At 46.1% G+C, this 26,705-nt stretch overlaps 1 protein-coding gene across 2 annotated transcripts in view; it reads right to left on the bottom strand.

The window, feature by feature from the left end:
- plppr1 (phospholipid phosphatase related 1) overlaps positions 1–26,705 on the bottom strand; it is a 133,978-nt gene that overhangs the window by 86,260 nt on the left and 21,013 nt on the right. For both annotated transcript variants that reach the window (XM_034192328.1, XM_034192329.1), the window contains exon 2: positions 11,743–11,853. In XM_034192328.1, coding sequence (XP_034048219.1) covers positions 11,743–11,802 — 60 coding nt within the window. In that variant the 5' untranslated portion in view covers positions 11,803–11,853. The remainder of the gene's footprint in view (positions 1–11,742; positions 11,854–26,705) is intronic.

Raw genomic sequence — 26,705 nt, 5'->3', positions numbered from 1 at the left:
TTAATCACAGCAGAGAATTACCTTCGACGGTAGTTGATTTCTCGGTGAGGAGGTGGAGTAATAATCCGGCTTTTGTAGGGACGTTGGTGATTGGTGACAGCTGGTGTAAATGAGTGACAGCTGTCACTCTCTGTCTCGGCGCCCTCTCATGCTTGAAGCCCGCACTCCAAGCAGGGCGCCGACTGGTGGTGGTGGGCCAGCAGTACCTCCTCTTCAGCGGCCCACATAACACACTCCTTCATTGGTTGAAGATTCAAAGCAAGGCTCGGTTGATTATATGGAAGAAACGAAACATTTGCGGTAAAACAGTTATTTAGCAACTAATCGATGACTAAATTAGTTGACAACTATTTTAATAATTGATTTTAATCGATTAACTCGATTAGTTGTTTCAGCTCTATTTCAAAGCATCACCAACGACTCGCCAATTATCACCCCATTTCTGCTTAAAACTAACTTAAAGCCCCTTTAACACCGGGCCCACTTCGAGTTGCGTCGTGCGGCGTCATGACGACGCCACATGGATGCAACGATTCAGAAACGACGGACTCAGCGAATTTGCGCGCACCTCTTTCATTACAAAATGTCCTTAAACAGTGGAATGTCCGCATAAACTCCTCATGCCGGCCTCTCCTGAATCTTCTCTGTTCTCTCACGACGTCCTGGGTCAACAGAGCCTTAAATTAGGATGATTTCAGCTTGAAACAGGCCGACGACGGCGCCTGGAAGCGCTGCAGGACGTCCCGCTCCGTGGGAAGTCCTTACAGCGACAGAAACACCCCATAATCTCTCATCAGCCGTTAAACTTTTCACCGAAAACCATCTGAATTTCTCGAATAGTGTCCACTCGGATATTCCTCACAGGTCCAGAAAAAATTTTGATAAAGCAACGCGCGCCGTCTCGAGCAGCGTGTGAAACAAACTAATTCAGCCGAGAGGGCGGGACCACATCTCACTCAAGGCCTGCCCACAGGGAAATGACGTCACCGACACGCGTGAAAAAATTCACGCATGCGCACGAGGGTTCAAGCATGATTGGTGTAATCGCATGTCAATCAAATCCATATAGTTTTTTTTTTTTTATAAAACTGCCGGTTAGTTTTATAAGATACCTCGTACAACGGTTTACACTCTGGCACAGCACATTGCGTACCAGTGCATGGATCAAATTCGTGCAAGCGTCAAGGCACCTTTATTACATCTGCCAAGGATGTAATAAAATCAGCAGCGTTTATTTGTCTGTCTGTCAGGTGGATTACGTCAAAACTACTGCACAGATTTTGATGAGATTTTCAACACAGATACATATTAGGCTATGAAAGACTCCATTAAATTTTGGAGGTAATTTGGATCCGAATCCATATCTGTATTCTGGATCAAGATTTCACTTTATATACGCTTTGAAGGATTACATCAAAACTACTTAACAGATTCTCACCAAATTTACGCCACAGATATATATTAGGGCATGGAAGACTGCACTGAATTTTGGAGGTGATCCAGATCCGGACTCTGGATCAAGATTTCCCTTTCTATAGGCTTTAAAGGATGTCTTCAAAACTACTTCATGGATTCTCACCAAATTTGCACCACAGACAGATATTAGGGCATGGAAGACTCTACTGAATTTTGGAGGTGATCCAGATCCAGATGGATGGATGAGATTTATTGTCTTTGTCATTACAAGTGCAACAACAACGAGATTACGTCCACACTCAAATTGCCACAGACAAGATACAGCAATGAATCCACAATTATTACATGTTTACTGTAATAATGGCACACACCAGAATTAAGACAACAGGTATACATTTGACATTGTTTATGTGCACTAAATGTAAAACAGTTCGTTTTCCAAATTGAGGCGATGTGAGTGTGTGGTAGCCACAACAACATGTCGTCGCGCTGCTGCTAGCTTGGGGGGAACAGGGGCCTACTGCAAACTGCACAGCCCCCAGAAAGGGAATGGAGTGGTGTGAGCAGGGGCCAGGATGGGGTGGTGGATGGGGACAGAAAGGGGGTAGGGACGATGTGAAGCATGCTTCAGTCTCTTGTCCTTGTGTGAGTCAGTTGTTTTTCTGTCCATGTGGGAATTAGAAAAGATAAAGGGCAGCCGAATGTTCACCAAGGCCGTGGACATTCTTCTGGAGGAAAACAACAGAACATTTTATCCTTCAGAGGCTGATAAGCCTGCCGTGTTTGTGGCTGAGCAGTGAAAAACACTTTTACAGTCTCACATGAACAAACCAGATCCCAATTATGAATATTTCCCGGTCTCTGAAATCTTCATCTGCAAGGAGCACATTTGCTCCGAGATGCCATCCAATTTGCGTCTGCGTTAACGCAGTCTGAGAATGCATCGCCTTGCCCAACTCATTAATCATGACGAACAGTTGAGGGGTCGTGGTTCTGGTGGCAGCCATCTTGCCAATTTTCCGGTAGGTCAGGGCAGCACATAAGCCAATAAGTTCAAGCCCTTCTACTATGAAACCAAATATAAATAAATCCTTGATGTCCTCCACAGAGAATGGCACAAAGCATGTGACTCGCCATGTCTCCCAGGCGTCGAGAACATAGCCCGCAGGGTAAGTTCCATCTGGGCACACAGGGTCCCCCGTCCCTGATCTTCTTGTAGAAAAAATGGTGTCAATAGCATTCAGAGACCAGCTGATCAATTCCATGGTTAATCCAATATAGTTTGAAGAAGATTGGCGGATATCAGAAATCTCTGATTGCTCTTGTTTTTCTATGCAGTTAACAGCACAGTGGCATGATAGTCACGCACCAGAAACAACAAGGAGGTGTGCAGTAAAGGATGGTAAGTGTACAGTCATATGGATCCGTAGGCTTGTTGTGCTTCGCCATAAACAAACAGTTAATCCTTTCATTTTTTTTAACAGGACTGAGCCGTAAGTGTAACTACCATATCGACGTTGATCCTCGCCATAGGCAGCACAAACAGCTTCCTATTACAAGATTCTAAATGCTGCTCATGAGTTTAATCAGGCTATGTGCTGCTTCTAAACCCAATTTCAAATGTGATTTCCCAGCTTTTTAGAATCCCACATGTAAATAAAAACACATTATTAAAGCAATGACAGGCCGGTTCATGAAGACTTAACGTCGTGGTTTCACCACGAAGGACAGAGAGAGAAAACAGAATTATGTCAAGAATGAAGGATCTGAAAGTGTCACTGCTGCAGGGGACCTGAGGCTCCAGAACATCCTTGCATTCGCCGAATGAAGTCTGTTTTCTTTTTTAACATAAGATTTCATAAGCACAGGTCATTTTAGCTGGAATAATATCAGCCTACAGCTAATATTGCATTACATAATCGTATCAGAGGACGGTGCCACAATATCTGTTCCGTCATCATTCTCCACTGCTCACCCATACACTGCTGCCGCTGATTAACCTCTCCTTTTTGCATCCTTCCTTCCAACTTTTACCTCATCACCCCATCTCTCAAACACTGCACCCTGTCGTCTCCTTCATGACCTTTCTGTCTGGTTAGACGCTCGTTCCGAGCTTTTGTCGGCTTGAGATAGGCGCAAGCGAGACACCGATAATTGAGACTATGAATAAGAAAGGTGCAGAAAAAAAAGGTGAAAGGTACAGAGAAAAAAGAAAATAAAGCCGGTGGAGGAAGGAGAGCTTAAGCTCCTCTGAAGGAGGAGACACCGACTTCAAAGAGGGAGAGATGGGGATAAGAAACGTTATAGTTCTGCTACACTGATAACCTTCAACCCTGAGTGTGCACAGACATCAATCAGTGTGAGTGGCAGCAAAGCAAAAAAGTCTTATAGCAACATACATAAGAAGCTGCTTTTGCATCCATCATACCAAATAAAATGAACCTCAACTAGGACTCGAGATCGAAGCCTAAGTTAGTAAAGATAGTCGTTTGAAGGCATTGCTTAGGAACATCCAATTCTCACTCTAATTCTGAGACTGAAAAACTCCATCAGACTACAACTCCTCAGTCAGGGGGAGAAGGAGTAACAGGAAGACAGAGGACGGGAAGCAGAGGCACAGGAGTAGCCAGTAAACCAGTAGCGAGCAGTATTTCTGTATTTTTTACTTTCATGTTTCATAGTCTGTGTGCTTCTTACCCTGTGTCCTGCTATGCAATGCTGCTGGAACCTCAATTTCCGTAAGGGAGCGTTCCCAAGGGATCAGTAAAATTATATCTAATTGAATAATTGATAGAAGTCCTCGAGGCCCATTGGCACTGGTGATTATCCGGGATTTCGTAGTGTAATGGAAATGAGTCTGTGACTTCCCCTGGACAGGATGCCAATCCTTTTATATGTTACTTTCACAGCCAAGGCCTGTAACCATTTACAGCTGGACAGGGACACTGCAGATGAAGTGTCTTGTTCAAATGACACAGGTCAGACTGCATGACCAGGACTCAAACCCAGGTCTAGATATTAGTAGCCCAACTCCATATCCCACTCAGCGACATCATCTGCACTGATTGCTAACATGGTTTTAATATGACTAGAGAGAGAGAGAGAGACAGAGGGAGAGAGAGAAGTACAACCCCAATTCCAATAAAGTTGGGACATTGTGAAAAATGTAAATAAAAACAGAATACATTGATTTGCAAATCCTCTTCAACCTACATATATTCAATAGAATACACCACAAAGACAAGATATTTATTGTTCAGACTGATAAACATTTTTGTTTTTGTGCAAATATTTGCTCATTTTGAAATGGATGCCTGCAACACGTTTAAAAAAAGCTGGGACAGTGGTATGTTTACCACTGTGTTACATCACCTTTCCTTCTAACAACACTCAATAAGCATTTGGGAACTGAGGACACTAATTGTTGAAGCTTTGTAGGTGGAATTCTTTCCCATTCTTGCTTGATGTATGACTTCAGTTGTTCAACAGTCTGGGGTCTCCGTTGTCGTATTTTGCGCTTCATAATGCGCCACACATTTTCAATGGGCGACAGGTCTGGACTGCAGGCAGGCCAGTCTAGTACTCGCACTCTTTTACTACGAAGCCACGCTGTTGTAACACGTGCAGAATGTGGCTTGGCATTGTCTTGCTGAAATAAGCAGGAACATCCCTGAAAAAGACGTTGCTTGGTTGGCAGCATGTGTTGCTCCAAAACCTGGATGTACCTTTCAGTATTGATGGTGCCATCACAGATGTGCAAGTTGCCCATGTCATGGGCACTAACACACCCACATACCATCATAGATGCTGGCTTTTGAACTTTGTGCTGGTAACAATCTGGATGGACTTTTTCCTCTTTTGTCCGTAGGACACGGTGTCCATGATTTCCTAAAACAATTTGAAATGTGGACTCATCAGACCACAGCACACTTTTCCACTTTGTGTCTGTCCATTTCAAATTACCTCAGGCCCAGAGAAGGTGGCGGTGTTTCTGGATGTTGTTGATGTATGGCTTTGCATGGTAGAGTTTTAACTTGCACTTGTAGATGTAGCGACGAACTGTGGTAACTGACAATGGTTTTCTGAAGTGTTCCTGAGCCCACCCGGTAAGATCCTTTACACCAGGGGTGCTCAGGTTCGGTCCTCGAGAGCTACCTTCCTGATACTCTTAGTTGTCTCCCTGCTCCAACACACCTGAATCCAATGAAAAGCTCATTAAAAGCCTGCTAATGAATCTTTCATTGGTTTCAGGTGTGTTGGAGTAGTGAGACAACTAAGAGTATCAGGAAGGTAGCTCTAGAGGACCGAACTTGAGCACCCCTGCTTTACACAATGATGTTGGTTTTTAATGCAGTACCTGTTATGTGTCGACGCGGGTTGAGGAGCGGACCTGCGTCTGACGGAACCCAGCGCCAAAATAACCAGAAAGCGGTTCCAATAACAAAACAATTTATTTTTCCACCCTCTGGTGCATAACAAAGTGTATGAACAAAAGATGCGTCAGTCTGGTGGAGTGAAGGCTGGCACGCTCTCCGGCGCCTAAAAGGATCGAAGCCCGGCGCTTCTGGACCCACGTTTACCGCCAAACACCCCCCAGGTGGACACGACAAACCGACTCTCTGCGAAGGATAGAAAAGGTGAGGTAAGTCAGCAGCTACAACCAATATCCTTCAAAAGGCACACACTATCAGCAACACATTCAGGTATGTATTTAAGCTTTATGTAAATGAGCAGCTTCTCACAACAGGTGGAGGATCACCAGTCCGCACGCCACGGCAGTGAGAAGCGAGCTGCACAATTCTCATCACAATTCAAATATACTGCGTAACAAAATACCAAGTTACTATCAACAATTAGTCAAACAATTAATCACATCTGATGTGTGCTGACAGCATGTGTCCCTCACCCTTCCTCCTTCACAGGCACGATATGTCAAACCCAGGCACGGTCCTCAGCGTCTCACAAACGAACATCACAAGGTCGAGTTCCCGGCAATTCTGCTTGAATCACACATGGCTTAAATGCAGAACGCTATCTCATTATCTGCTTCAGCTGAAAGTCTTTAAGGTTGCACGTGAGCACCATCCACAGGTGCTGCACATAACGTTGATGAGGGTGAAGGACTCTTCTGCCAGCACCCTCTCCACAAACAACATCAGTTTGCATACCACCTGGAGAGCAAAGAAAAGAAAAGAACACCAAAATGTCCAGCCACACCCCCCCAACACACAACAGTACCGCCTGAGGGATCGAAGTTCACAGGCATTCAATGTTGGTTTTCGGCCATGCCGTTTACATGTAGAAAGTTCTCCAGATTCTCTGAATCTTCTGATTATATTATGGACTGTAGATGATGGAATACCTAAATTCCTTGCAATTGAATGTTGAAAAACATTGTTCTTAAACTGTTGGACTATTTCTTCATGCAGTTGTTCACAAAGTGATCCTTGCCCCGTCTTTGCTTGTGAACGGCTGAGCCTTTTGGGGATGCTCCTTTTATACCCAATCACGACACTCACATGTTTCCAATTAGGTGTTGTTTGAGCATTCATCAACTTTCCCAGTCTTTTGTTGCCTGTCCCAACTTTTTTGAAATGTGTTACAGGCATCCATTTCAAAATGAGCAAATATTTGCACAAAAACAATAAAGTTTATGAGTTTGAACATTAAATATCTTGTCTTTGTTGTGTATTCAATTAAATATAGGTTGAAGAGGATTTCAAATCAAATCAATTTTATTTATATAGCGCCAAATCACAACAAACAGTTGCCCCAAGGCGCCTTATATTGTAAGGCAAGGCCATAAAATAATTACGGAAAAACCCCAACAGTCAAAACGACCCCCTGTGAGCAAGCACTTGGCAACAGTGGGAAGGAAAAACTCCCTTTTAACAGGAAGAAACCTCCAGCAGAACCAGGCTCAGGGAGGGGCAGTCTTCTGCTGGGACTGGTTGGGGCTGAGGGAGAGAACCAGGAAAAATACATGCTGTGGAGGGGAGCAGAGATCAATCACTAATGATTAAATGCAGAGTGGGGCATACAGACCAAAAAGAGAAAGAAACACTCAGTGCATCATGGGAACCCCCCAGCAGTCTAAGTCTATAGCAGCATAACTAAGGGATGGTTCAGGGTCACCTGATCCAGCCCTAACTATAAGCTTTAGCAAAAAGGAATGTTTTTAGCCTAATCTTAAAAGTAGAGAGGGTGTTTGTCTCCCTGATCTGAATTGGGAGCTGGTTCCACAGGAGAGGAGCCTGAAAGCTGAAGGCTCTGCCTGCCATTCTACTCTTACAAACCCTAGGAACTACAAGTAAGCCTGCAGTCTGAGAGCGAAGCGCTCTATTGGGGTGATATGGTACTATGAGGTCCCTAAGATAAGATGGGACCTGATTATTCAAAACCTTATAAGTAAGAAGAAGAATTTTAAATTCTATTCTAGAATTAACAGGAAGCCAATGAAGAGAGGCCAATATGGGTGAGATATGCTCTCTCCTTCTAGTCCCTGTTAGCACTCTAGCTGCAGCATTTTGAATTAACTGAAGGCTTTTCAGGGAACTTTTAGGACAACCTGATAATAATGAATTACAATAGTCCAGCCTAGAGGAAATAAATGCATGAATTAGTTTTTCAGCATCACTCTGAGACAAGACCTTTCTAATTTTAGAGATATTGCGCAAATGCAAAAAAGCAGTCCTACATATTTGTTTAATATGCACATTGAATGACATATCCTGATCAAAAATGACTCCAAGATTTCTCACAGTATTACTAGAGGTCAGGGTAATGCCATCCAGAGTAAGGATCTGGTTAGACACCATGTTTCTAAGATTTGTGGGGCCAAGTACAATAACTTCAGTTTTATCTGAGTTTAAAAGCAGGAAATTAGAGGTCATCCATGTCTTTATGTCTGTAAGACAATCCTGCAGTTTAGCTAATTGGTGTGTGTCCTCTGGCTTCATGGATAGATAAAGCTGGGTATCATCTGCGTAACAATGAAAATTTAAGCAATGCTTTCTAATAACACTGTCTAAGGGAAGCATGTATAAAGTGAATAAAATTGGTCCTAGCACAGAACCTTGTGGAACTCCATAATTAACCTTAGTCTGTGAAGAAGATTCCCCATTTACATGAACAAATTGTAATCTATTAGATAAATATGATTCAAACCAATGCAGCGCAGTGCCTTTAATACCTATGGCATGCTCTAATCTCTGTAAAAAATTTTTATGGTCAACAGTATCAAAAGCAGCACTGAGGTCTAACAGAACAAGCACAGAGATGAGTCCACTGTCTGAGGCCATAAGAAGATCATTTGTAACCTTCACTAATGCTGTTTCTGTACTATGATGAATTCTAAAACCTGACTGAAACTCTTCAAATAGACCATTCCTCTGCAGATGATCAGTTAGCTGTTTTACAACTACCCTTTCAAGAATTTTTGAGAGACAAGGAAGGTTGGAGATTGGCCTATAATTAGCTAAGATAGCTGGGTCAAGTGATGGCTTTTTAAGTAATGGTTTAATTACTGCCACCTTAAAAGCCTGTGGTACATAGCCAACTAATAAAGATAGATTGATCATATTTAAGATCGAAGCATTAATTAATGGTAGGGCTTCCTTGAGCAGCCTGGTAGGAATGGGGTCTAATAGACATGTTGATGGTTTGGAGGAAGTAACTAATGAAAATAACTCAGACAGAACAATCGGAGAGAAAGAGTCTAACCAAATACCGGCATCACTGAAAACAGCCCAAAGATAACGATACGTCTTTGGGATGGTTATGAGTAATTTTTTCTCTAATAGTTAAAATTTTATTAGCAAAGAAAGTCATGAAGTCATTACTAGTTAAAGGAATACTCGGCTCAATAGAGCTCTGACTCTTTGTCAGCCTGGCTACAGTGCTGAAAAGAAACCTGGGGTTGTTCTTATTTTCTTCAATTAGTGATGAGTAGTAAGATGTCCTAGCTTTACGGAGGGCTTTTTTATAAAGCAACAGACTCTTTTTCCAGGCTAAGTGAAGATCTTCTAAATTAGTGAGACGCCATTTCCTCTCCAACTTATGGGTTATCTGCTTTAAGCTGCGAGTTTGTGAGTTATACATTGATTTGCAAATCAGTGTATTCTGTTTTTATTTACATTTTACACAATGTCCCAACTTTATTGGGATTGGGGTTGTAAGTCCTCTACAGGCCCAGAGGACCGCTGGTGCTTATCCCCATATTCCACAGAAAGAAGTAGATGAGTTTATGACTCTCTCTGGATGGGATGCCAGGCTGTTACAGGTTACTTCGCCAACCAAGACTGGTACCCATTTGCAGCTGGGTGGACTAGTCTAGTATGATGTCATGACTAGGACTCAACCCCAGGACTACATATTGATAGTCAAGTCAAATCTGGGGGCATGCGCTGGTGCTGCGCTTGCCATATCCACAACACCACAAAACCACCTTGGGTCCTGGATGGCAACCACCCAAGCAAACAACAGGTCCAGTCCCACATCTCTAAATTAACTATCCATCTGCCACAGCTAGTTGAAACAGAGGCATTCCCTGGGCCTTCTCCAGCCACTGGGGTCCTCAACACTGAGGCGCTAAAGAAAAGCATGCCACCTGGCTAAAATGTTGTTGCTAAAATTCCGTCACCACACACATCCTCCTCATCGGAGTATTCCAAAATAACCATTTGTTTATCACTAAGTCATTCCAGCAGTACCCAAGGATCCTCTGAAGAGACCTGGTACCAAATACGTCCAGTCGGCACCATAAGTCATTGGTTAGTGTCAAAGTCTCACAGCCCTACATCAAGACAGGATCGTGGGCATGCATCCCCTTGGCCTTCTCCAGCCACTGGAGTCCTCAACACTTAGGCACCTGTGGGCTGGATGATACATAGACAAACAGGCCACATGGCCAAAATGTCAAAGTTGCCATTCCCTCAAAATGCAAGTGATACTCCTCATCTTAGTCTCTCTTAGCAACTGCTCGTTTGATACAAAGTCAAGGATCCTTTGAAGACACCTAGAAAAAAAGGCATTCAGTCATCACCTTAGGTCATTGGTTAGCGTCCAAGTCTCACAACCATACAGCAAGACAGGTAGCACCAGAACAATAAAGACATTGACCTTCACCAAACACCTCTGTCCAGTGACCTCATGGCTCCATAAGCTCTTCCGAGCTGCCTCTCGATCTCAAAAGCTGAAGATCCAGATATATGAACTTTACCGCCAAGATCAGTGAATGTCTCTGCAAGTTCAACACTTTCACTACAAAAAGACACACTTCTGATGGCCAAATCCAGGAAGTTGTGAAAAGCCTGACTCTTACATAATATGAACTTTAACTTGTCGGCCTCTTGTACAAAGTCCGTGTAATATCCCATTTGTGTTCTTGTGTACAGCTTCTCCGATGTCTGAGTCAGCAGCTGGGCTTCCATTACAGATTCAGAGAAATGTTAAGCAAGATTTTCAGAATGTCAACAAAACACTATAGTGAAGTGACAGTGTTTCTATTGAGTGATGGAATGTGCCTGCTGGGTTTAGTCCAGTCGCGGTAAATATCACTCCATCGAGGCTCGTGAGAACAGTCATGGCAACGTACGGGTAAATCCGACTAAATATTGCCATTTCGTTGTTTCTTTCAAATTCAGTATTGCTGTAACGTTATCGCTTGAAAGGTTTAAGAGGGTCTTCACCTGTTCCTCCGTCTTTCTATACGTCATGTGACCTGTAGTAACAGAAAAAACTGTTATCATTGCAGCTTTTTCAGAATACGCGTTTCCATACAGAGTATTTTTGATTTGGTGCCTCAAAATGCCTGATTTGGAGGGTAACGGAAACCCGCCCAATGAGTGAATACAGCAGGTTGCTGACCTGAAGATTGACAGCGGGTGAGTGGGTGTGTTGGTGACGTTCTATCATGCGACTGCCACGAAACCAAAAGAATGCAAAAATCTCAAGGATACACATGACGGCCGTCAGTAAACTGAAGAGAGAAAATGGTCTGCCAGTAAGAGACAAACTAAAGGAAAGAACAAAGAGGAGACGGTTGTGTGTTTGTGAGAGAGAGCAATGCAAAGTGTCTCCAGACGTCCAGACTTTCAGCTGACACGGTAATTAAATATGGAACTCTTGTGTGCACAAGCTGCTTTCCACTCATTTCAACCTCTTACGCTCTGGTTGGCCGTGTATAATTTACCACATGAGGGTATTTGCTAATGGTTAAATTGTCACATACACACAAACTACATTTACCCCAAAGTCAGGATTAAAATTTCATGCTCAAATCCAAACACCTTGTGCAGACACGTGCACACACTTAACGAGTCGTACCTCTACGAAGACGAAACACGGGATGATGGAGTAGCTGCGCAGGGTGTTGTTTGACGCCATCTTGTCCCCAACCTGGAGACGACGACTCCTCAGGATTTGCCGCCGCTCACTCTGCAGAGACGGGAACATCAAGTGTTAACGCTGGTTATTGTGATCTGTTCGGCTGGTTGAGAAAACAATGCAGTAAAATTTTCATGATCTGTCCAACTGCTGCTGGGTGGTATGAACAAAAATTTGTATCAGAGTATTTTTTTTTCCCCACAGTATTTTATTTATTTATGGCATGACTGTGTCTTTGTATAGATTTGATGCTCCTGTCAGCACCAGAGGGTTAGGGCTCAGGCCCTGAGCCCAACTGGTACCAGTACTAATCTCCTGATTGTACACACACCAGTTTGTCTACATTTCAGTATTCAAACTACATATCAGTCAGCCTACATACTGCGTTACCAAATGTGTTGGTAACAAAAATTTACCAAATTCACCCAAAGATTTTTTGCATCATCACCAAAGCCCAGTGGGCCTGAAAACTTCAGCAAGTACACGTTAAATAATGACAGTCAAGTGAGAGTAAAGTAGTAAAGTTAAATGTGTAAAGCTATTGATTATCTGAATGTGATTCACAATGAAAACACTGCATTGTAAACACAGAGGAGGGTCCCCCATGAAGAGTCAACATGTCATTGCAGTGTGCAAGTATTTGTTACAGGACTTCGCTGACATTCATGAAAGTTTTTCTTAAAATCAGAATTAAACATCTACACAAAATAGAGTTGCATCTCTACTTTTTGCAGATGATGTGGTTCTGTTGGTTTCATCGGGCAGTGACCTCCGATACACACTGAGCAGGTTTGAGGCCCAGTGTGAAGCGACTGGGATGAGGATCAACACCTCTAAATCTGAGACTATGGTCCTCTGTCGAAAAAGGGTGGATTATTACGAAGTGGGGGTAAGCTGCAGCATGAGATTGGGCCAGTGTCTGATGTTTTACGGACGCTGTACCAGACTGTTGTAGTGAGGAAAGAGCTGAGCTAGACGGCAAGACTCTCAATAGTGAACCGCAGCCCCTTTTGAACCCTCTGTGATATCGTGGAGATGGGGATCTCAATTTAATATATACACAGCATAACGTCACATGGATAAATGGCGTACTGTTTTGTTTTCCACTGCAATCACTGAAGCAATCGCAAAAGTATTTTTTGCGGTTCCCAGTGGAGAAGAAAAGACAAAACGAGCGGGAGACATCGTGTCGGTAACTGTTAGCCTACGCAGCTAACCAGAGTAGCTCCGTTCTCTTGCCTGCAAAACCGCCTCGACACGTTTGAGCTCCAGATCATAAACAAACCGCAACACATGTCCACTTTCCCACCACATCGTCACTTTTTCTTTGCATTTTCACTTTGTTTGTGTATAATATTCCCAAAAAAACATTGAAATTGCCGTGGTTGGTCCCCTGAAAGTAGAGAAATTATGTCATATGCATCATATTTTACCCCTTTAGTGCCCGCCCCCAAACGAGACTGCAGTCTCCTATTTGCCAAGTTGATTTATGCTCCTATCCTCTTATGGTCATGAACTTTGGGTAATGATCAAAAGAATAAGGTTTCAGATACAAGCGACAGAAATGAGATTCTTAGATTCCTCTGTCAGGTATCTGGACTTACTTTCTGGGACAAGGTAAGAAGATCAACTATCTGGGAGTGACTCAGAGTAAAGTAGCTGTTTATTTGAATCAAAGGGAGCCAGTTGAGGTGGTTAAGGCATCTGGTGAAAATGCCCCATGGTCATCTCCTTAGGGAGGTCTTCCAGGCACATCCAACTGGGAGGAGACCCGGGGGAAGACACAGGACACGTTGGAGGTATTATATTTCCCAGCTGGCTTGCGAATGCCTCGGGATCCGAATGCCTCGGGTTGAGCTGCTTGGTCTGCTGCCACTGCGACCTGGAATAAACATAACCCATTTTGTCAAATACGCCTTATGCCTGATGCCTTATGGGGCAGTACTGGTGCAACACCTCATCCAGTCTTGTAATATCAAAGAAGGTGGTGATATTCTACATTGTCATTATAACGACATATCTTTGGTTGAGGTTATACAGTCGTTTGAGTCCATAACTGGTCTTACTGTCATTTTCTAGTGACGTTTTGTTTGCTGTACAAAATCATGCCTACAAACTATATATTTTTCTGGCATTACATTTCTTTTGAAAAACTACAGATACACCTCTTTCAACCAAAAAAAAAAAAAACAAACATATTATTGGGTATATCACAATGGACATGGCTACAGGTACAAGAGTCATATCGAAGTGGTAGTGGCAACAGATGTGAGACTTTTCCACTTAGTGGCACTCCAACACTCAGAGCAGCTACGTCAGAATCCAGGACCTGGTTTAATAAAGCCGAGGTTCAACAGCAATACCGTTTACATATGCCTACACTCCTCTTCATCATGGACATGATAGCTCCAGCCATCAACCACCAAACAAGGAGGAACAATGCCCTGTCAGCCCTTCTTCAAGTTTTGATTACGGTGAGGTTTTATGCCAGTGAGAGCTTCTTCCATTTTGGAGAACGTAGAGGCCTTTTATCCAGGAGTGCTTCTCTTCTGGTGTGGCCATGGTTGTAGCAGACAACCAACCCGTAAGGAAACAAAATTCTTGCACATTGGAGGTGTTTCTTGCCAATGGCATTTGCAAGACCGCTTATGCCCGTGAAAAATGGCGACTAACATTAGATGGCTAATCTACACATTTAGCCATCTATGTGAAACGGAGATTAGATGGCTAATGTTGGGCGACTAACCTTAGTCAACTAAGTAAGTTTAGTAGACTGAAAGATTAGACTGCTTTATGAAACCGGGACCAGTCGCATTAACAAATAGAGGTCTTAGTGAATCTCTACTGTATTAACATTAACAGTAAATGACCACCAGGTGGAGATATTGTTCCATTTCAAGAACCTTGAGTATAAGGTACTGTGATACGCTAATGACAATGGCCAACCTGCTGCTTATATTAGTAGATGTATGTAGTACTTGTATGTACAATTAACCCAGTAGCGCTTTGTGGTGATTCTCTATCATAACCATGTTTTTACTTTCTGTGGCTACAAAACACAAGATTTCATCTGATTTTCACCAGAGAAATTTTACATTGTTGGAGGTTGTTTGTTTTTCATGAAACCTCTCACAAAGTGTTGGTGCTGCAATACTCTGTCAAAGGCAGCATGGTGCTATCTGGTTCTGTCGTAGCTGCTCAGGATGTCTGATCACCACTGCACGGAAATGTTTTATACTTGAAGCCACGGCCAATTGGGACACAACTCTCATACCTGGAGCCACGTCCTATCACAATGGCAGATGTTTATAATGAACACAGATTTAAGCACTATGAATGAAAAATTGGAATGAGAGCAACACAAGCTGTAGCACTGACTCTTAAAGACGTGTCCTGCTGCTGAACCCCAGGTGAAGTTACATGAAGAGATCCAAATCGTCATGAAACTTTCACCTTGATGTGAACAACAGTGAGCTGTAGACAGACGGCCTGATGCCAGCAGGTTGAATCAGTGTCTGTCATGTCTCACCAAACACTCAGTCCACGATAATCAACCTGACATCAGCTGGCAACTATCCGACCATCTCACAGTGCTTAAAGTTCAACAAAACACAAATCTGTTGGTGCCCAAAAACTTCCTCCAGCTGAAAGACGACCTTTTTCACTAAAACTACAAACACCCGATAAAATAAAGTCACTGCCATACAAATAAAACTACTTTGACAAACAAAAACTGTTCCACTAAAAAAGTGTACTTGTTTGTAACATCCTGTGACTTCCATACAGTGCAACTTGTGTACCAATAAATAAAAAATAAAAAAAAATGCAAAACGCACTTTCATTAGTAGTAATGATTATTTAGAATTGGGCTTTTCCATGAACCAATGCACAAACCAACAAAATAACAATAATAAAATAATATTATTAAAAATAATTAAAAAAAATAAATGCCAACAACAAAAGTACATTACAACAATGCAAAAAAAAAAATCATAATCCTCAGTTACAGAGCAGACTTAAAAAAAATTTTATTGGTGTGTTTACAATGTTGTAGTCCAGCACTCTGTGTTCATCTGGCAATTTCTTGTGTCAAAACCCCATCAAATAACATCCAATATGTTGTGCAATGCACATTTATTTGATTGTCTTGCATATTTTTGGACTTTAGAAGTCCTTAAATTAAGTAACAGCACAGAATGTGGTGTGTACATGTGCTACACCATTGTTAAGCTCACCCACAGACAAACATTAGGTTACAAAGTGAGTTCCACAGAAGAAAAGTGTGAATTACACTCCCGTCCAATTTATATTTACTTTTTTGTTTGTCCTCTTCACAACGCATTTTTGACAGGTACACCTTATACTCTGCAAAATACATAAATAATGTCAGTGCCCCCTGAACTCATACAAGAGGCTGTGAGATGAATTGCTTCCCAAATATGCATCACGTAATCGCACTTTAAAATGCCATGGATGCACGGATGGACTGATGTGCTGAAACGGATTGAAAGCGTAGGTCAAATTTAGGGTTCTCTCAACTAGTACAAGAGGTTTGCAAGATAAGCTTAGAACCCAAATATCTTGGCTCTGCAACAACTTGCTGTTGAGTATTTGCATAGTGCAGTGATACAACAGGAGGCCAAAATGAAAGAGTACATGAAAAACACCAGCAAGAAGAAAACCTGCAGCATGATTGAAGTGACTGGAATGTGTTGTCACTGAGATACTTGGTACCCTCACTTCGTCTCACGTCGGAGGTTGCAACTGAGCGTGTTGATCCGTCTTGATGAGTAGTGATCCTTAATGACAACATGACAACGTTCGTAGTGGTTCCTGTGATGGTTCTTGGAGCCCAAACTGTGTTATTACGAAGTGACACGGAAACTGTCAAGTTTTGACACGACTTGTAACGCGGCATCACATTTCACTGCGCGCCACGACAAATTAGTTTTCTGTCACGTGCGTACAATTAAACTCGGCTCCACAGCGTTCAGTTTGATGCAGTATGCCGAAGAGGAACAGTGACACAAAGTCAGCCAAGTGTCGTTCCACAGTTCCTGCTGAAGCTCCTCAGGATGCTCCTGCAGGTGTTCTACCTGCTGTTATTGAGCGGGAGGACAAGTCTGAGCCAGAGGAGCGAAAGGAGACTCACGTGCAGCCAGACATCTCTGCACCTCCTCCAGTCCGGCAGAAGAAGCAGCGAGCGCACAATTAAACCCTGCTGCACCACATTCAGTTTGATTGCTGACACCAAGTCGGCTAAAAGTCTCATTTCACACGCTCCTGCAGGTGTTCCACCTGCTCCATGTGCCTGATGTTTGGGAAAAAGTGCGAGACGAGAGCCGCATGAAGCCACACATCTGGCTCTGTCCTCCTCCTCCTCTCTGCACCACTCCATGGCACAGAGCCCAACTACGCATGCAGTCACAAAGTTCTTCTGAAAAACTGGAGCGACCTGAATTCGGTTGGATGAATATGGGTGTGTGTGTGGAGACAATTCACCTCGATCACAACGTGACAGAACTTAACGATGCGCTGTTACGCGCAATAGCATGCAATAGAGCGCAACAACGCGGAACACTATTCTTGACCGTGCGTAATGGTTCCTGATAATTCTCCAGCAACATGTGCCATTAATCGTAACGCGTGGTAACAGGTTGCAGCAGTTCCTGAGGACACCTGACGCCTCTGCCCCGAATCATCACATTCGTGATCAGCGGCCAAGAATGTAAACTTCGTGGCATTCAAATCAAACCAAATCAATTTTATTTATATAGCGCCAAATCACAACAAACAGTTGCCCCAAGGCGTTTTATATTGTAAGGCAAAAGCCATACAATAATTACAGAAATACCCCAACAAAACGACCCCCTGTGAGCAAGCACTTGGCAACAGTGGGAGGAAAAACTCCCTTTAAACAGGAAGAAACCTCCAGCAGAACCAGGCTCAGGGAGGGGCAGTCTTCTGCTGGGACTGGCTGGGCTGAGGGGAGAGAATCAGGAAAAAGACATGCTGTGGAAGGATGTCATTCATGACTTGTCGTTATGTGTAAACACAGCATTACATTTAAGCAAAAAAAAGCTGGCTTTTAATACCTAGTGGTGATGTGACATGTTTTATTTTTATGTGATGATTGAATTTTACTGCATGTGTGTTTTGGATGCTTAAATGGCGGGGGATCAAGAGAGTTCTGGTTGGGGCTGAAAGGCTTTAGCCATGCTAATGCTTCCCAGAACCATTTAACTGAAAAAAAGTATGAAAGACCTAAATGAAATGGTGAGATGGTGAGGAGCTTGGCTCATTAATGTCCGCTACATAAAGATATTTTTTACTGTTGCTTTAAATTACATTGATCATTCAATAAATCTATCGATGTCAAGAATACAGAAGTTTCTGTTCTTGAAATTCTACTGAGGAATGATATATTCATGAATACCTTAAATAAACCCACATGTATGTACCACTAAAGCCTACAATAGTTTATCATTATCACACATAATCAACACGATACACTGACATCAACCTACACTGATGTTGGGTCCAAGGCTTTGCCTTTGTTATATTAACAGCAGTGATGCACAGCAACTAGTAAAAGCGCAGTATGACAACTTGTTGTGTGGGCTGCTGAAGAGGAGGTACTGCTGGCCCACCACCACCAGAGGGCGCCCTGCCTGGAGTGCGGGCTCCAGGCATCAGAGGGCGCTGCCGCCTCACAGGAGCAGCCAAGATGACAGCCGTCACCTATCAACTGAGACAGCTGACATCCATCAGCGGAGGGGTATATCAGCTGGACGGCATCTCCACCTCATTGCCGAGATATCGCTCTACCAAGGAGGTAACGAACTCAGCCAGCCATACGGAGTAATACCTTGTTGCTTGTGTATAAAACAACTGAAGACTGAGAAGGACGTATTTGGATAAGTACTCTTATTCCCACATTATAGTGTTGTGTCTGATTAGAGGTGGAGGTGGTGTTTTCCACCCCACGTGTTGTTGGGTGCAGCCGCACCCACATCTGACTGTTTCTGTTCCTCGCCAGCAGTACCGGATCCGACGAGCGGAGGCAGTGACCACCTGGGAGTTCGGGACTTGGCGGCTCCAGTATTCCCGGGGTTCGGTGGCGGAGGAAATCGGGTGGTTCCGGTTCGACTTGGACAGACGTCTCCTATCGTCGAGCCTGCCCACACGACACCGTTGGAATTCGACTTGTGACCGAAATTGTAATTTGTTGTGTTTGTTGTGCGTGTTCACAACAGTAAAGCTTTGTTATTTGACTTTCTTCATTGTCCGTTCATTTGCGCCCCCTGTTGTGGGTCCGTGTACTTACACTTTCCCAACAGGATATCTCGGCCAGTGTCATGGATCCCGAGGGGCGTCTACCGGCTGTTGAACGGCCAATGGAAGAACAGGGCACACAGGCGTCCGCAGGAGGGGTGATCGGTGAGTTGCAGCGGATCCTCACCGCTTTCACGACTCGGTTGGATTTGATGACCGAGCAGAACGTCCTCCTGAACCGCAGGGTGGAGGCTCTCGCCGCGCAGGTGGAAGCGCGCCCTCCGGGCGCCGCTGCGGCTCTCCCTCCCGTCGACCCTGTGCGTAACAGTGACGTTCCACTGGTCGTTCAACGACCCCTCCCACCTTCCCCTGAAGCATACATAAGCCCCCCAGAGCCGTACGGAGGCTGTGTGGAGACGTGCGCGGATTTCCTTATGCAGTGTTCGCTCGTCTTCGCACAGCGTCCCGTCATGTACGCGACCGACGCTAGCAAAGTAGCTTATGTGATAAATCTGCTTCGTGGTGAGGCACGCGCTTGGGCTACAGCGCTCTGGGAGCAAAACTCACGGCTCCTTCAGACATATGATGGGTTTGTGAGGGAGTTCAGAACAGTGTTCGATCACCCTAATAGAGGAGAAACCGCTTCAGCCGTGCTGCTGTCAATGAGACAGGGGCGCCGGAGTGCAGCTGCCTATGCAGTCGACTTCCGCATCGCGGCTGCGAGGTCCGGCTGGAATAGCACTGCCCTCCGCGCCGCCTTTGTAAACGGATTGTCGTTGGTCCTCAAGGAGCACCTGGTGGCTAAGGACGAACCGCGGGATTTAGATGGGCTCATCGATCTTGTCATACGATTAGACAATCGGTTAGAAGAGCGCCGTCGGGAACGAGACGAAGGGCGTGGCCGGGCACGCGTCGTCCCTCTCCCTTCCGGTTCCGACCGCGTTCCGCCCTCCCCACGCTCCACGGCCCCTGCGCTCCGTGCGGTTACAGCCCCCCTGCTGACGAAGCTATGGACACGAGTAGGGCAACATTTAGGGCACCAGTTACACAAAGGAGGCTGGCCCACGGGGCGTGTTTTGTTTGTGGCTCGATTGAGCATCAATTAAGAGACTGCCCCGAGTGGTTAAACACCAACGCCCGCCCCTAGAAACTGGGCTAGGGGTGGGCCGAGACATTCACGTGGGACACACCCACATCGCCACACGACTCCCAGTTACCATCCTGTATGAGGATTTAACCCTGAAGGCCCCAGCACTGGTGGACACGGGCTCAGAAGGGAATTTGCTAGACAGCAAATGGGCCAGGGAGATAGGGTTCCCTCTGGTGGCGCTTACCTCGCCTGTGCAGGTACGGGCGCTAGATGGCTCCCTACTCCCTCGAATCACTCACAAGACACCACCAGTAACTCTGGTGGTGTCGGGGAATCACCGGGAGGAGATCGAGTTTTTTGTGACTCCGGCCACCTCCCGTGTGATTTTAGGGTTCCCTTGGATGTTAAAACACAATCCCCGGATCGATTGGCCGTCCGGGGTAGTGGTTCAGTGGAGCGAGACCTGCCATCGGGTATGTTTAGGTTCCTCGGTTCCTCCCGGTTCCCAGGCTAAGGAGGAGGTCAGAGTCCCGCCCAATCTAGGGACGGTTCCGGTGCAGTACCATGACCTTGCGGAGGTGTTTAGCAAGGATCTGGCGCTCACCCTTCCCCCGCACCGCCCGTATGATTGTGCCATTGATTTGGTGCCAGGTGTTGAGTTCCCGTCCAGTAGGCTGTACAACCTCTCACGACCTGAACGCGAATCAATGGAGACCTACATCCGGGACTCTTTGGCTGCCGGGTTGATCCGGAATTCCACCTCCCCGATGGGTGCGGGTTTCTTTTTTGTGGGGAAAAAGGATGGCGGATTACGTCCATGCATCGATTACAGGGGGCTGAACGAAATCACGGTTCGTAACCGATACCCCTTACCCTTGTTGGATTCGGTGTTCACGCCCCTGCATGGAGCTAAGATATTCACCAAGCTTGATCTTAGGAATGCGTATCACCTGGTTCGGATCCGGAAGGGAGACGAGTGGAAGACGGCATTTAACACCCCGTTAGGTCATTTTGAGTACCTGGTCATGCCGTTCGGTCTTACAAACGCTCCCGCGACGTTCCAAGCATTGGTTAATGATGTCTTGCGGGACTTCCTGCACCGATTCGTCTTCGTATATCTTGACGACATACTCATCTTTTCTCCGGATCCTGAGACCCATGTTCGACATGTACGTCAGGTCCTGCAGCGGTTATTGGAGAACCGGCTGTTTGTTAAGGGCGAGAAGTGTGAGTTTCACCGCACCTCTTTGTCCTTCCTGGGGTTCATCATCTCCCCCCAACTCCGTCGCTCCTGATCCGGCCAAGGTTGCGGCGGTGAGAGACTGGCCCCAACCCACAAGCCGTAGGAAGCTGCAACAGTTCCTAGGCTTTGCTAATTTCTATAGGAGGTTCATTAAGGGCTACAGTCAGGTAGTTAGCCCCCTGACAGCCCTGACCTCGCCAAAAGTTCCCTTCACCTGGTCGGATCGTTGCGATGCCGCGTTCAAGGAGTTGAAACGGCGCTTCTCGTCTGCACCCGTTCTGGTGCAGCCCGATCCTAGTCGCCAGTTAGTGGTTGAAGTGGACGCCTCAGACTCAGGGATAGGAGCCGTGCTGTCCCACAGCGGGAAGACCGATAAGGTCCTTCACCCGTGTGCCTATTTTTCCCGCAGGTTGACCCTGGCCGAACAGAACTATGACGTCGGCAATCGAGAACTCCTTGCGGTGAAAGAGGCTCTTGAGGAGTGGAGACATCTGTTGGAGGGAACGTCCGTGCCATTCACGGTTTTCACTGACCACCGGAACCTGGAGTATATCAGGACCGCCAAGCGGCTGAATCCCAGGCAAGCCCACTGGTCACTGTTCTTCGGCCGTTTTGACTTCCGGATCACCTACCGTCCCGGGACCAAAAATCAAAGATCGGATGCTTTGTCCCGGGTACATGAAGACGAAGTCAGAACGGAGTCGTCGGATCCCCCCGATCCCATCATCCCGGAGTCCACTATCATGGCCACCCTCACCTGGGATGTGGAGAAGACCGTCCGGGAGGCCCTGGCACGAAACCCGGACCCCGGAACAGGGCCAAAGAATAGGCTCTACGTCCCACCAGAAGCAAGGGCTGCGGTCCTGGACTTCTGTCACGGTTCTAAGCTCTCCTGTCATCCTGGGGTGCGAAGAACCGTGGCAGTCGTCCGGCAGCGCTTCTGGTGGGCATCCCTGGAGACCGACGTCCGGGATTATATCCAGGCCTGTACCACCTGCGCCAGGGGCAAAGCCGACCACCGCAAGTCCTCAGGATTACTACAGCCGCTGCCCGTACCTCATTGCCCCTGGTCTCACATCGGCCTGGATTTTGTCACGGGCCTCCCGCCGTCCCAGGGAAACACCGTCATCCTCACGATAGTGGACCGATTCTCCAAGGCGGCCCACTTCGTGGCCCTCCCGAAGCTCCCAACGGCCCAGGAGACAGCGGACCTCCTGGTCCACCACGTCGTCCGGCTGCATGGGATACCATCAGACATCGTCTCCGATCGCGGTCCCCAGTTCTCCTCGCACGTCTGGAGGAGCTTTTGCCGGGAACTGGGGGCCACGGTCAGTCTCTCGTCCGGGTATCACCCCCAAACCAACGGGCAAGCAGAACGGGCCAATCAAGAGATGGAGCAGACACTACGTTGTGTGACAGCCGCGCATCCGGCGGCCTGGAGTACTCATCTGGCCTGGATCGAGTACGCCCACAACAGTCAAGTGTCGTCAGCCACCGGCCTCTCCCCTTTTGAGGTGTGTTTGGGGTATCAGCCCCCATTGTTTCCGGTGGTTGAGGGAGAGGTCGGTGTGCCCTCGGTCCAGGCCCACCTGCGGAAGTGCCGTCGGGTGTGGCGTGCCGCCCGTTCTGCTTTGTTGAGGGCCCGGACGAGGGCGAAGACCCATGCAGACCGGCGGCGGACCCCAGCCCCTACGTACCGCCCCGGGCAGGAAGTGTGGTTGTCCACCAAGGACATTCCACTGCAAGTGGCCTCCCCGAAATTAAAAGACCGATACATTGGACCGTACAAGATCCTCAAAATCGTCAATCCCGCCGCAGTGAGGCTTCAGCTTCCGGCCTCACTGCGGATCCATCCCGTGTTCCATGTGTCAAAACTCAAACCGCATCACACCTCGCCCCTCTGTACTCCCGGTCCGGCGCCACCTCCTGCCCGGATCATCGATGGCGAGCCGGCTTGGACGGTGCGCCGGCTTCTGGATGTCCGACGGATGGGCCGGGGCTTTCAATACCTGGTGGACTGGGAGGGGTACGGCCCCGAAGAACGCTCCTGGGTGAAGAAGAGCTTCATCCTGGACCCGGCCCTCCTGGCCGACTTCTACCGCCGCCACCCGGACAAGCCCGGTCGGGCGCCAGGAGGCGCCCGTTGAGGGGGGGGTCCTGTTGTGTGGGCCGCTGAAGAGGAGGTACTGCTGGCCCACCACCACCAGAGGGCGCCCTGCCTGGAGTGCGGGCTCCAGGCACCAGAGGGCGCTGCAGCCTCACAGGAGCAGCCAAGATGACAGCCGTCACCTATCAACTGAGACAGCTGACATCCATCAGCGGAGGGGTATATCAGCTGGACGGCATCTCCACCTCATTGCCGAGATATCGCTCTACCAAGGAGGGTAACGAACTCAGCCAGCCATACGGAGTAATACCTTGTTGCTTGTGTATAAAACAACTGAAGACTGAGAAGGACGTATTTGGATAAGTACTCTTATTCCCACATTACAGTGTTGTGTCTGATTAGAGGTGGAGGTGGTGTTTTCCACCCCACGTGTTGTTGGGTGCAGCCGCACCCACATCTGACTGTTTCTGTTCCTCGCCAGCAGTACCGGATCCGACGAGCGGAGGCAGTGACCACCTGGGAGTTCGGGACTTGGCGGCTCCAGTATTCCCGGGGTTCGGTGGCGGAGGAAATCGGGTGGTTCCGGTTCGACTTGGACAGACGTCTCCTATCGTCGAGCCTGCCCACACGACACCGTTGGAATTCGACTTGTGACCGAAATTGTAATTTGTTGTGTTTGTCGTGCGTGTTCACAACAGTAAAGCTTTGTTATTTGACTTTCTTCATTGTCCGTTCATTTGCGCCCCCTGTTGTGGGTCAGTGTACTTACACTTTCCCAACACAACTCACCAGACAGCTTGACAGTTTGAGTGGACATTCTGTGACAGGTGATTAGAATGCCAAAGTCTGGGGCATCAAGCTCACACTCCATCCATTTACTATATCTCTCATTCGCCACTGAAGCCTCGGGTGTTCCGGCGCTGAACAATCGAACCTCGTCACAGCCAAGCTTTAACACGATTTCTCTTTTCTCTCGCCTTGGGATGTCACAGTTTCAGAAGACGTTTTTCTTCCAATTCCTTGGGCCGGTTGATTTCAGTAAGGTGAAAAGCAATCAGATTGGCGTGCCAGCAACGTCACGCTCATCAAACAAGCAGCCTACAGGCGCTGTCAGGATTCATCAGCGCCTCTTCACTCACTCAGATACCCTGTGATGACTTTGTCTGACTGCTCAGACACGACAGGAGCTGACTGTTAAAACATGGAGTGCAGAAATATCATCTGATTGACCATCTCCTCTTCTCCAACTGAGTCTGAATGTCACTAAACTGTCACAGTGACAGTTTAAAGTCAGACACGCAACACGGAAAGTAAATATTGCCTTGTTTATCGCTGTCAGAGAGAAAATACAACCTCTCTTTAACCCCACGCTCACGTTAGCTACAAGTGACAACAAGCGACGGAGGCAATGCGATGACTCGCCGTTCATTTTCAGTCAGAGCAGGCGTTTTATAGCGATAACAGACAACAGTCTCTCTGCCACCAGACAGATGGGTCCAGAATATACCAGAAGCCTGATTTATGCAAATACTGAGCAACACAACACGGCGGCTGCCAATCAGAGTAAAAAAACAGCATGACATCAGCTGGCTGCTCACTCAAACAGAATGAATAAAGATGGCGGAAAACGCTCCAAAACTGATGATTTCTCCATATGGTTGACATTTTTCCTCATATACTTTGCAAATGTTAGTGAGAAATAAACACTTCTAAATGTAAAAACTGTTTTTCTAATCAGATAACGCCTCTGAACTGACTGACAAGATATCTTACAGCAATGTTAGCATGCTAACTAGCGATACAGGAATGTCAGTGTGAAAGATGTTAGACTGAAACAAATCAAAGCAAACTATGGTTCCGTTCAGTAGTGAAACATGAAGTAAAAACTCTCTAACCTTAATTCTAGCATGAAAGATTGTGCACATTAATGAACCACAAAGTGGCCACGCCCCAGGAACACCCATCTTGCAACAAATGCCAACTGCTTCTTGGCTTCATTTGTAGCTAATGTGTTCATAGGGTTAGAGCTTGTAAAGTCAAGTTTGCTTCATTATGATATTGATTACAACAAATGTTGTAGCATAGGGGCTTAGTCAGGATTAGGATCTGGTCATGCTAGCAGTTTGGCAGTGAAGGTTTGGGCTAAAACTTTCATATGCACCTTATATCACAATGATCTGGTGAGTCTAGTGGTCTATACCAGATCACGGTACTATTGGACTACCAGTACAAGAACATTTGGTATGCATGCCAGTAATCCCATACCCATATTTTTGATATATCAGTGCTGGATGTGGCGAGCCATTCGTCCTCTGTTTTGTGCAACAGCTCAAAGTTGATGAAACAGTTTGCCTTATCTCTGTGTCTTACAGTGGCAATGCAACAAACAAGAGCTGCACATCCGCAGTGAGGTTTACAAACATATTTTATGTTTTGTTTTCTTCACAGTCTGTGAGATCTCTGGCTGTGTCAATGTGGCTAAAACAGAACCTAAACATAGAGCAGTGCACCCGTGGCAAGTTTAAAAAAAACACTACTTGTCTTTGTTACACCCAAAGTCTCTTTCAGATGATGGCATGAGATAAAAGCATGGATAAATATTGTTTCATATTGAGTTTTGACAATCAATATAGAGCCCTAGGTGATTCACACAAATGCACTCGAGATTTAAAAAAACATGCTTAAAATAACTCACAACTATACAACAACAGAGGAAGAACAAAGACCCTACAGAATTGGACATTGTCTCGATCTCAAAGGCCGAGGACCCAGAGACATCACTGTCACTGCCAAGATAAGTGAATCGTTAATACGTTCTAGACTTTCATCCCATACAGATACACATGTGATGGGCAGGTCCAGGAAGTCACTGAAAGCCGGGGGCGTATTTTGGCTCCGACACTGTTCAATACTTGCATGGACTGAGTGTTGGACAGGTTTGTGGAGGAAACCAGCATCTTAGGTGCCTTTTTGGCAAGGAAAGGTCTACTGAACTTGACTTCATGGATGATGCTGTGATCTTTGTGGAATCAGTGGATTACTCAATAATGGACAGATTAAAATCATTTTTGTCCAGAGTGAAAAGTTAATCTAAAACTAAGGCCAAATCCCAAAGTTCTTCCTTAAGATACTCGGTTTCCAAAAGCTCAATTTTATTCATACATGTTGAAAGATGCAACCAAGAGCTC

Source organism: Thalassophryne amazonica, chromosome 17, assembly GCF_902500255.1.
Source record: "Thalassophryne amazonica chromosome 17, fThaAma1.1, whole genome shotgun sequence".
Lineage (NCBI taxonomy): Eukaryota > Metazoa > Chordata > Actinopteri > Batrachoidiformes > Batrachoididae > Thalassophryne > Thalassophryne amazonica.
Note: the sequence above shows the minus strand (reverse complement) of the source record. Positions and strands in the feature narration are given on the sequence as shown.